Below are 12,435 nucleotides of genomic sequence, written 5' to 3' on the forward strand. Positions count from 1 at the left end.
ACACAGCCCCCGGAAACACCCCGTGTGCCACCCCTCGGCGCGGCAGTATGCAAATGAAATTGTGTCCGAGAACCCTGAGCCTGGACCCTGTCGCCCCGCAGCCTGGACTTTTCCGCACTTCCTTTGTGTGTTTGTTGATTTGCAAAAGTGATTTCTAATTGTTTCGACTGCTGCGGATATACGTTCAGAGTGAGAGCGAAAGAGAGTGCAAAGTGTGTGGAAAAGAGAGAGAGAGAGAGAGACCCTACTCGATGTGTGCTGCCCCCCTGGGAGGAGAGAGAGTGAGAGAGTGAGAGAGAGTGAGAGTATGTCAATGTCAATGGCCCAATGGCCCATGTGGGCTAGAACTTCTTAGCTCTTGAGGATTTCATTTGCCTTTGGTGTTCGATTTCTGGCCATGGATATGCAGCAACAGCTCTAGATTAATGACGTCACTGCTGGAGATTATCATGCGATCCAAAGCGATTGCTAGGAAGTATAATCAGGGTGAGTAGAGGAGGCTTAGGGGGAATATTTTTATATGTGTATGTGGATAGTGCAGTAAGAGATCAAATATGGGTAGGGATGGTACTGGGATGAGTGAAATTATTATTAACTGAAAGTCAATCAAGTGAATTCCAGGGTTCAGGCAGCTATTCAATTCGGTTAATTACTACAAATTGGAACATTTTTGAATGTACTTTGCCCGAAACAAAAATTCGATTTTAGTTCTCGATGAGTAGAACACTTCCTCATACTCCAAATTTGCAAAAATACTCACAAAATAATTTCGTAGAATTAAAATATGTACCTTGATTCGGTGACTGTTTTCACACTGAACCTGCAGCGTGGATAGCCACAAAAGCGATTGAAAGAGTTCTGCCTCTATGCTGTCTTGTGGAATTTCACATACTTCCTTGCTCGTAGCTTCACAATTTATAATCGTAAAAATAATGGAAAAGCAATTAAAACTGAAAACCCAATACGTGGAAATATTCCTAGTTTTATCACAAATTTCCCAAAATTACAAATAAATAACTTGGAAATCTTTTTAATTGAACCTCAAGGAGTACGCGCTATCACTTGATTTCATATTTTCATTACTTTTGGGCGAGTTGAATCATTATGCAAAACAAAACGCTAATAAAACTTATCAGAATGTATCTGGAAATGTGCCCCTGGAGAGCCATAAAGCGAACCATTTCCTTGCCGTCCGCAATCACCGTCACTGTTCTCTGCGGAGGATCGATCCCTGGAGACGCAAGATCTTGTATAACCCAGCCCAAAGGGCGGACATTCCGTTGCACAGCTCGTGCCCAGTCTAACTAATCTTAAAATATCTCCATCCCCACACATCTGTTTCAATTGGTTTTCTGTGGCAGTTCTGTTCTCCGCACAATTTACTGACTTTTTCGCTTATTTCTGTGAGTGTTTTTTTGGGGGAAACAACTGCGAACTTGTGCTCCATTCTTCGCAGTTCCTTTGTGCCCCAGATAAAGCATTTTGCTGTGGTTTATTTTTAAGCAGATGCATAGCCGAAGCAGGCCAAAGTCAGAGCTCTGCTCAGTCATTGGTTTTATCAGTCGAAATGTTTCGAAACACACATTTAGCAAGAGCCGGGGATGGGGCTGGATCTGAATCTGAGTGTATCTGGGAGTGAAGGCAAACGGATGATGACAATTGCCTGACATCAGCCGTAATCAACTGACATTGAAAATAAATTGTATGCGAGTATTTCCCAGCCCAGGCGATGCTGATTACGAGCCTCTTACGAGCTTCAGCCAAATGACATATTACGAAACACTCACTCAGATATTACAAATTAGCTGAACAACTGCGATGCGAGTAAAACAAAAAGAAATCTCCAAGTAAAGAGAAACACTCGGCAGTAAAAGGTTTTAGGAGAAGTTGTAGGAAAGGTGACAGGAGGTTGTAGTTAACCCTCCTAAAAGCTTACACAGAAGTGAAACAAATCTGGGAAATAATTGTTGAAGCCTTGCAAAGATTTAAGAAAGTGTACAAAATATCTGTAACGATCGTAAATCTATATTTTTCTCAGTATTCACTTGGATTTATATATAATTTGAAGCAAGACTGAGATGTTTTATGTTCTGCATAAAGCAGCTTCTAGTCGGAGTTCCATCAGAGTTGAAATGGAAAGAGAACTAAGACTTTCCCCGAAAGTTAAACCAGGTTCAAGGAATGATAACTCTTTGGCATTCCCAGCTCACATTTATCTCATTTACCACTCACTTATTTCTGGACAGCGTAGTTCCCCTTCTTGGTATATTAAATATAGAATCTGCTCAGACTGCTGTCCAATATCTCGTCTGCTCCCCAAGTGCAGTCACACTTTATGCAAAAATTCCCTTTTTATTGCTGATCACTTTTGTATATAGCATAGCAGTCGATCTGTCGACGACGCTTCTTCCGCACCAAATTGATTACTCTTAATGTCGTTTAATAAAAGTTTTGCCGGATTTCCTAATGGCATTTTCTATATCGCCAAGAATATTTTGCTACAAATGATGCAAGCAGCGAGCGCAGATTTCTCAGAATTGCGATATATTCTCTGAAGATTCAATCCCTGTGGGGCAATTGCTGCGATTTCTTGGAAAAGGCAATAATCGAATATGTAAAAATATATTTTATATATCAATGCTATGGATGGGCCACTCAAGAGAGGAGCTGATTCCGTTTGCTGCAGATATTCCTGGGGCAGAAGCAGATAGAAGCTGCCCAGAAAGATTGCAGACAAAGGGAATGCAGAGTGATGCAAAAGCATACAGAACAAATTGTAGAAAAAAGGAACACTCTGCAAGAATTATTCTGAAGATGCCAATGTGAATCCCTAAGAATTTTCAAGACTCTTTATGGCAGCGCATAAATTTCGAACAACTCCCGCAAGCGGACATGACAAAACGTTCCCAAAACAGCAAACAGAAAAAGTGAAACGGAAAATTAATTGCAAAATTCCCCCCTTAATCGCTCGTCTCCGTCTCCGTGCGGCGATAAGCCAAAAGTTGTGCACAGTCGGGTGAGTGGCGGGGACCATCCATTAGCCATTACCATCAGGGCAATCATAACTATCGTGATCCGCGGCTACTCAAGTCAGTTGAAGTCGACTCCGTGGACTCTCCTATAAAATGTTGCTATCGGTATCAGCATTTTGTTTTTATGACCTGAGAATCGATTGTATTAAGAGCTATTAAAATATTTTCTAAAACCTGCTTTGCTATCATATCATTCAATTAGGCAAGGAACGGCTATATATAGGATCATAAAACAGCATTCGCCCCGGCACGCCTGATAGTGGAAGACTCCGAAGACCAATCCATATTCACTCTCTCTGTGTTTGTTGCTGCTCTCTTTCTCAACACGTTAGAGCGTCATAAATACATCAAAATAAAAGTGTCGCACTTGTAGAATTTATAGCACACGGGCAGATAGTGGCAAGAAGACTCGCACTGTCCTGACCTGACTTCAATTGGGTGACGGGTTGTGGGGCAGTTGTTCATTTTTTTGGGTAAACTTTGGGTGTAAACTTGGTCAGATCGAATGCCACAGATACAGACACAAAGTTTGGCAGTAGACAAGAGTTTAGTCCAGCTCTGCGCCTATTTCTTTGTCACAGATAAACGCCAGATAAGCAACGGGATCAAGATTAGGCCTGGGCTGTACTGGGGTTATCTTTTGGCTTTCTTGTGTGCTTTATAGCCCGTGCCATTGGATACTCTATAAAGCAATAATTTATGAAGTTCCCCCTGCAGCTACTTGAATTTTTGTTTTTAAATTTCATCTGCTCCAGAGAGAGAGAGAAGGAGAGAGAGAAGGAGAGAGAGTGACCCCCAAATATGGGTTAGGCACACAAACCCCACTCCCGCCGTCCAACGATCTTTATGCGTTTCCTGATGATATCATCTACGTGTATCAGTGGGAACACGTCCCACTATAGTTTTATTGTGCACCTACCGCTCTCTCGTCTTTATTTCGGATTGCGTTGCTTCATCGACAAATTATCATCAGCGAGGCCCAATGGAAGAGCGAGCCTGAGACGGCACATGCATCGCACCTGATATTTTTATGAATTTACAACCCCACCCGAATTATTCTTCCAATTTCGACAATTTATTACCGAATACACACACAACGCTTGACATTTATTTGCTCGTTTCAATACGAAGTTCCATTTCGATGCCCGATTCGAATCGATTCTATTTCACACTCGCCAGCTCGACGTTTTACTGTCCGAGAAAAGCAAAAAGCAAAAGTGTTTTTGTCGCTTCGATTGCAGACAAATAAGCAACAACGGTAAGACCTTGTTGTCTAGATTCCAGATAGAAGTCAATGATAGCCATGGGCCAAGTTATACCCGGCGTATACTTTATATTGCCATGACAAGGCGCTGGGAAAGAGTGGTCTAGAAGGGGGCAGGGGACATGGCTGGACTGTTCCTTTGTGGGGCTTGCTTTCGCGGATGGGTTTCCCTGCCAAAGGAATACAAATCTCTAAAAATCAAGATATAAATCGTAGTTGCAGACTCTTCCCGCTTAGGCCTCTTCTTGGGTTGTCTTCCCTTATCCAACGACTCGACTTTCACCTTTTTTCCATCTCCATTTCCATGGGAATCACATGCATATCCACAACACAAAGTTGCCTCGCCTTCTGGGTGGCTTTCCAGCCGCTTAATCTGAACGACCCAGTAGTCGAGTTTTTGTCTTTTGTTTACAACAAAGTTACGTCAAGGCAAGACAAGGCAAGTCCCAGGCTTCCCATTTCCGATTATGCCAGAGACAGTGTCAACAGATCGTCGTTTATTTGGAATACGTTTCAAGTCGATTATGATTATTATATACGAGAATTGTCTGCTCTGTCCCTCTGTCTCCGATCGTGGTATATGAGCTGGCTTGGTTTTATCGTCGCTGCTGTCAGTATCTTGTCACTGTTCTATTGTTTATGAGCGTGGCCACTTGTCTGACAATTATATTTATGCTTTGGCAAGGGAATGGAATGGAATACTCGTTGCGGTCAGTGGGGAGATTCAATATGCGGGAGAAGTGATATACACAGAAAGTGTTCTCTCGAATGATATGAATCTGAAAGGCAGGGAGTTCCTGGGAATGGTGCAACATGTGTGAAAGCAGGGAGTGTGGTTTTCATTTCAACAAAGAGTAGATGTGGAAAACCTTATTTAAACGGGGGTTAAATGAGTCGCAATTGGAGTACATAATAATTCTGTATGAATAGTTGCAATTATAATCACTTTGGAGAGTCTTTTCTTCAATGAAATTTGCTTCAATGATCTGCTCTAAGTCTCACTTCTATTGACTCATCTTCCACCTAAAAACCTTCCATTTTTACACCCCCCAATGATACAAAGTCTTCCTTTGTTGCTTCCTCGTCAAAGTCCAAAATGCAATTAGATAATACCATAAATATAACTATGAATATTGCTTGTTAGTCAGTCGATAAGAAGTTGTAAAGATAGCCACAAATTCAACGAAATGTCAACCCATTCATTCATCGCTAGATGAGGCCACCTTACACCCCTGTCAAAGGCACCTTCTCCGCGTTTCTCTCAGTGTGTTTCATCTAGTTTATTGTGTTGTGTTGTTTCCATTAGAGAATAGATAGTAGGCTGCTCTGCTCCAGATATCAGGGCCGAGTGCAGAGTACACTGCACGAGTACTTCCACTGTGTAGATCGCAGGGCAGAAGGCAATTGGAGCTTTGTCCGAAGATACTAACCAGGCAGTCGGGCGCCGTGCTCGGTGCTCCGTACAACTTTACGTTTCGATCGCTTCTGCGGTTGGACTGGGACTCCGGCTGTTGTCGACTGCCGACGACGATCCTAAGTGCTAAACGAATACACTCAAACACTCACACTCACACTTGGGCGCGGGGTGTAGTATGTACTTTAGCTTCCATTTGGTTTGTGTGTTTTTGTTTTCGGAGGTCTCTTCTGAGTCTCCCACAGCTTTTTCTATTATTTATGTATTGTCAACCAAATGAAACGCGTTCGCTGCTCCTCACTCGCTCGCTCTCTCTTCAACGTTTGATGTATAGAGAGAAACAATATATAACATTTACGAGGCGCCAGAGCAGCCCGGTCTAGTAGTCAGAAGCTGAGAAAGGCAATCAATTGTGGAGTGGCCAGCGCAAGGCTTAGTTTTGTGACAATTTTGTCTCTGGATTGTTGTTCCGACGCGTCGGCAAAATGCACTGCAGCCCCGAGGCTTCGTGATAAATGAAAAGTCCCCCTACCCCCACCCTCAAAAACTGATCACAAAAATGTGCAAAAAGAAGTCCAATTCTCACGCTAATTAAAAAAAGTGAAGTGCAAAAAAAGAAGAGAAAATAATAATTAAAAGTTACCTGAAGAGCTGCAAGAGTCGCAAATTTTGTGGCGAAAAACCCACAGGAAAAAGGGTTTTCAAGTGAGTGACATTTTGCAATTAGTTGCGGGGCATAGTTGAGGTCACCTTTGGAAGGGAAGTGATCTTTGATCTGTGAGCAAACCACCCTTGCCCGCCGCTGGCAGCTGTACGCGAAAGTGTGCCAAGACAGGAAGCCACGCAGGAACATCCAAAGGATAGGAGATCTTTGTGCCTGCAGCGTCTGCTTCCGCTGCACATTGCAAATTGCACTTCCCAGTTGAGGGGCGCGTGCTACAAGGATACAGGGGACAGGAGACAGGAGACAGCAGCTCCTTGCAGCTTTCACTCGTATTAAGTTACGTTTGTCTGTTCACGCCCTTCCCACATTCCACTCGATCTCTCTCTGTGTCTCTGGCAAATCTTAACGGTTTGACCTTGCTATAATTATAGTCCTGACCCCCTAGCCCTCTCTGTCGCTGTCGCTGTCGCTGTCTCTGTCTCTGGCTCGTTTGACTTGAGAACTTGCCTCTGCATTCCCTTCGCTGCTTCTGTGTGTTTCGGGGGTTTCTTTTGCGAGAAGAGCGACTTCCGCTCCGCCTCGAGATTCGGGTAACAATGGAACAGCAGTCGGAATGGGAATCGCAGGAGCAATCGCAGATCCTGTCGAGTGGCAGCGTAGTGCTGGCATGTCAGTAAGACACACATTCAATGGAAATCGCCAGGTTTACAAGATCAGCATATGAGCTGCACAATACGTACATAAATACATACATAAATACATATTTTGTACATACATCCTACTCGTAGGAATGAGTCTGCCTGGGAGCAGTCTTCTCCGCTTCTGCCACTCGAGACCCCCGCGAACAATGCCTGTGACGTGGAAGACTTTTCGATGTTGATTCCTTGAAGAACTTTTGCTGCTCCGTGTGTTGGTTGCCCTTGTAAAAGCCTTGTACACAAAAGCCATGTGCAGCCCAGGCTCTGCTCATTGTCCCTTCCTTCGATGCTTGCCAGACAGTCAGTCGTAGAGTCAAAGATCAGCCATCCAGCTGAGTTAATTACAGCCGACAGAACTTCCACAGAGACAGCGCAACGGAGTCACTGACTCTGAATGGAACTTGGAACTCACATCGTCAGTCGACAGGAGGAAGTGTTCCAGCCAGAGTCGAGCGGCAGCGCAGGGGTGTGGGCAGTGCCTAAGGACATTCAGCTGTGAATTGAACAGATCTCAAGTCAGATCTTTGTACGTTTTTGTGTTTTTTTTTGGCGCGCTAATGTACAAATGCCAGCAGTTGGAAGAGAAGTCTTGAGAATGCTTTGCGTATGCAGGGATTGAAGGCAGTAAATGCTGTAGAAACGTTGAAGGAAAAGAGTCTGCTTTTGAGATTGTTTTTGAATATAAACATTAGCTGTAACAATGACGATGCCTGACCATCAATGCGCGACAGTTTGTTCTCCATGAATACAAATTTAATACATAAGAAAGGATATTAATATGTAAATAAAAGTGATCTCGGAGATTCAGAGGATTTCTTAACAGACTGGAGGACTTACAAACGCAACAAATGGACTTAGGCTTCTTAATCGTCTGACTAATGCACGCAATGTCTTAGGAATTTCCTTTATTTTATATATAGAATTTCCTGTCTATATTATAATGATAAATTTGTTTGGAAATTGTCTTCTATTCTGCTCTTGTTTCGATAAATTCCTCACTTAATTAGAAGGGCACAAAATTTGTTACAATTTCTGTTCCCAATCTTCATTGATGATAAGTTACCTCTAAGTCCCACAGATACAGCTATCAAATATGAAAACCCTACACACTTCGCATATCTTTCACTCCTTCCTTCCACTAAAATATTCAACGAAACATTCATAAATGCAGAATAAACCATAAATTTGTCTACTACAACAATTCGTGCATCTTTTTATTGCCTCTTTTTTTCATGCAATTAATTTTGTGTGTAAATTGTCTTCGTGCGTTCGATTATTCATGGTTATGCATGGAGGCGCCCAGCAGCAAGGGTTCCGCCCCTTTTGTACAATTTCTCGACTCCTTTTGTGCGTGTGTGAGGCGTGTTGGCTAATGAATTATGAGGTATCTCATATGCAGAACAAACCAGAGACAGAACACACACAGAAACCAAAGCGAAATGCAAATAAAAAGGAGATCCTCTGCTGGCAAGCCTTTTTCTGTGTATCTTTCGGGTTAAATTATGTGACAGCGGTAGAGAGAGGGGCAGGGTGACTCGTTGTCGATTATATTGTTTTAATTTAACGCTATTAGCAGCAGAGTCAGCAACCCTTGAGCAACCCTTAAGCGCTCCCCTGGATGATGACTCCGTGGCTCGCACCCGTATATCGTTCGCCTGAGGTCCTAATTGAGTTCTGCTGCTGTTTGACAAACGCAAATAGACACGGACACAGAGATACAGATATGAACAGAAAAAACGTGCATACAACTCGCTGACACTTTCCATCGAATTGATATTTTATGAGGCGCCCCTTTATCACCTTTCCTCATACTCAGCCTCATCCACAATGTTGCGTGTGTGGATCTTTCGGCATGGCATTATTAGAGGGAGTCCCTGCCCTCAAGTGGCGTTTTCCTCATGCAAATAAATAACAAGTGAACGGAATTTATGACCCAATCACAATGCACATTGACAAGCGTGAAGCCGTCCTGTAGGAAGGTTTGTACATGAGTCCAAAAAGGGGAAAATCGCTGTTTTCTCTGCATTCAATTTGAACACTTAATTTATTTGGTTAGACCATGGCGATATGGTGGGAACGGACTTGGAACAGGGAATGGAAGCTTCCACAAAGAGATTACATTTTGGGATTGAATTAGTTTTAAAGGATATTAAAGGTATTTTTGAGGAGACTTAGAAAGAGTAAAGACTTACTTAATAATTCCGCGTCTTGTTGGGGGTTGGGGAACTGTTGAGAGCATTGGGATAAAAAGTACCTGAAAATAAAGAAAATTTATTGAATTTAATTCAATTGAATTTTATTGAACTTCTTATATCTATTATGGATAGTTTCTGTGTCGATAAATGCAAGCTCTTTAGCTTCCCTAAATATCGCATAATTGTATTTAAATATAAATGCACTTTTATCTTCGCTTTATTTATATTTAATTATAATTCTTCTCGTTAATCTTCACATTATGTGTGAGTATTAAACAATACTTTTCCACTCTTTATATAGAACAAAGATACTGCGAGTATTATCACAGAGGGAGCTGCTCTTATGCATTATTTTTGGAGTCAATGCCAGGAATATTTACACAAGTTAAGATTCTTGGCATTCGTTTACATTTCTGACCAATTTTTAATGTTTTCTTCTATATTTTTGAGCCATAACTTTCCTCTCTTAATCGCTAAGCAACATTTGTTGTTGCAGCTAATTAATGATTGCCAAAATCTTCATAGATTGCATTTATTATACCTTTCCTGCATAAACTCAACCACTTCCTTATTCCATTTCCTTCACCAACTTCCCTTTTACTCACTTTCGCCATTTGCATCAGTTTATCCATCAAAAAGTCTTACTCAATGGCCAGTCACCTAAGCGCACATCCACTGGTGGCCTCAGCCCCCCTGCTTTCTGCATAAGTGGAGGCTTATTCACAGCCAAAAACCACGCAAATTCCTTGGGGCCTGGCGCCACAAAACCAAAAAAAACACAAAATAAACCCCGAAAAAAAACTTTAACGACAGATAGAAAATTAAGTTGCAAACAAAAAGCCCAAAAAGCCCATGTACTTGTCAGCGCCCACAGCTCACACCCGGCAAAAGAGCCACCCACAAGGCACACCACAACACACACACAAACACACACACAGCCAGAAAAACATGAAAAAAGAGCAACAGAAACGAAGCGAAAGGTGGAGGCAGGTGAAGCGAAGGAAGGCAGCCACGGCGGCGGCGGCGGCACACTTTATGGCAGAGGCCGCAGGGCTAAAAGTCGTCGTCGCTTTCAATTATAGCCCCCCGTGCGTCCAGCGCACACACACACACACAGAAACAGGCTGTACACACACACAGAGCCATTAGCCTAATGTGTGCTTATTGCGCACGCTTTGGAACAGACCTGCTGGAGGGGGGAGGGCAGCAGCCAGCGGGCGGGGAGTGCGGCATCAGCTAACCCACTGAGCCCCACAGGGCCCCCAACCCAAAAATACAACGAACCAAAACGAGGATACACGAGGATGCAGGAGGAGGAGGAGGAGGAGGCAACCGCAAGCCAAAGCAGAAACTTGCCAGTGTCTGACGGGCAAAGGGTGGGGTGTGAGCGAAGGGGAGAGTGTGCCAAGAGCAGTGCAGAGGTGGGGCAAACCGCAAACAAACAAACAAAGAGAGAGAGAGAGAGAAGGAGAAGCAACAGCAGCAGCAGCATCTGCAGCTGTATCTCCCGCTTTTGTATCTAGCACGTATATAATGTATCCATATATGTATGTACATATGTATCCAGATTCTATATAGATGTGCATAATGAATGCGAAGATGTGCCCGCCCTATTATCCTGACTCTGCTGCGTGGCTCCTCCCTCAACTTCACGACTGTCTGTGTATCTCAAAGATACATAGAGAAGCAGCAGCCAGCAGCAGCAGCATTCTGATAGGAAAAATTGAGCAGCAGCCAGCGACATGAGGGTAAATAAGGCATAGCCCGCTCTCGCTCACACTCTCTAGAGCTTCGTGTCTCTCTCGCTGTGCATGGAGTATCCTTTTTCTGCCCTTAGGAGCTGCCTGCCTGCCATTCGAATCAGAATAACCAAGTTCTGAGATGATAATAATAACGATTGTGGTCCCCTCTGCGTAACTGACACAGATTCCCAGAGCGAGTGAGAGCGAGTGCACAGAGAGGGAAAGAGAGCGAGCAGCATCTCCATGAGAGAGGGTAGAGATTCGCTCGCTCGCTCTCTGCGGCGCGGCTGCTGCGTGTACTCTGGCTCTCGCTCTCCTTTTCATCCCCTGCTGTTTGCTATGGGAAGATACACAGATACACAGTCATCATCGGTCCTCCCGATCACTGGGATGAGAGGACTACGACGACGATGATGAGGATGGACGAACCACCACCAAACACAACACAAAACAACCAACCAAAAAGAGATGTCGGACGACCTCCCTGCCACTGGCACGAAAATCCCCATTTGTCCGGCAAGGCAGAAGCAGCAACGAGACGAAGCGGAGACGAGTCCCTGGGACACACAGCAGTGCAGAGGAGAGTCGTCATACCCATCATCACCTCTAGTCAATTCAGTTCGTTGCGGCGCTCGCTCACAATCGGAATCACAGTCTGGTCTGTCGCTGTCGCTGTCGTCGCTGTCGCAGTTGCCGTTACCGCTGCTGTCGCTGTCGCTGTCGCTGCCGTCGCCGCAGTCAACGTTTGAGTTTCCATCCGTGCGAGTACATTTTTATTATATTTTCGCTATCCGTTGCGTATCCGTTCGTGGTGCTCTCTGGCTCAGTATTGCAAAGACAACCGACAGATAGAGACGACACTCAAATCGAAATCCAAATCAAAACCTAAACATAAACTGCAGTTTAGTGGGAAAAACTAAAGCGTCTTCCCCGCGTCTCCGGGCTGACTGTGTGTGTGTGCCATGTCGCGACGTGTGCTATGAAAAAAAGTGTATTTATTGTTGATATTTGAGATAATTACAAGTGAAAATCTATAAACGGAATCATGCTGTTCGATCGATATGTCATATCAGGTTGGTACCAGCAGCAGCAGCTCCACCCATCTGGTATCTGGTATCTGGTATCCGCGATTTAAAGGGAATAAAATAGAAGTGCCAGTCCCTAGGGCTCTACCTTCGCTTCAGTCTGTGTATTCCGGGCAAAGCCTGAGCAACAATCGGCAGAGACTTGGCATAAAAGTGATTCAGATCTTAAGCGGAAGACTATCTATCTGTTTGTGTGAAACGAGTGAGGATTAAACGCTGCTGATGAGTAAAACCCCTACACCAAGTGCCTCATAGATGATTGATTCATTCCTGGACTTTCTCTTTCCAAATAAAAGCGAAGCGAAGATAAGATTGTTGACATCTTCGGCTTGTGCAGCCCT

General features: G+C 43.8%; 1 protein-coding gene across 2 annotated transcripts in view; it reads left to right on the forward strand.

Annotated features, from left to right (window-relative positions):
- Window positions 1-280: 280 nt before the first annotated feature.
- The window catches only part of LOC117901206 (transcription factor hamlet), a 32,932-nt gene continuing 20,777 nt past the window's right edge, over window positions 281-12,435 (forward strand). Inside the window, exon 1 of one of the 2 annotated variants that reach the window (XM_034811860.1) lies at window positions 281-486. In XM_034811860.1, the coding sequence (XP_034667751.1) occupies window positions 426-486 (61 nt within the window). In that variant the 5' untranslated portion in view covers window positions 281-425. Of the gene's footprint in view, window positions 487-11,529; window positions 12,083-12,435 lie in introns of those variants that run through there. The other variant, XM_034811861.1, reaches the window with a different exon arrangement.

This window comes from Drosophila subobscura, chromosome U, assembly GCF_008121235.1.
Source record: "Drosophila subobscura isolate 14011-0131.10 chromosome U, UCBerk_Dsub_1.0, whole genome shotgun sequence".
Lineage (NCBI taxonomy): Eukaryota > Metazoa > Arthropoda > Insecta > Diptera > Drosophilidae > Drosophila > Drosophila subobscura.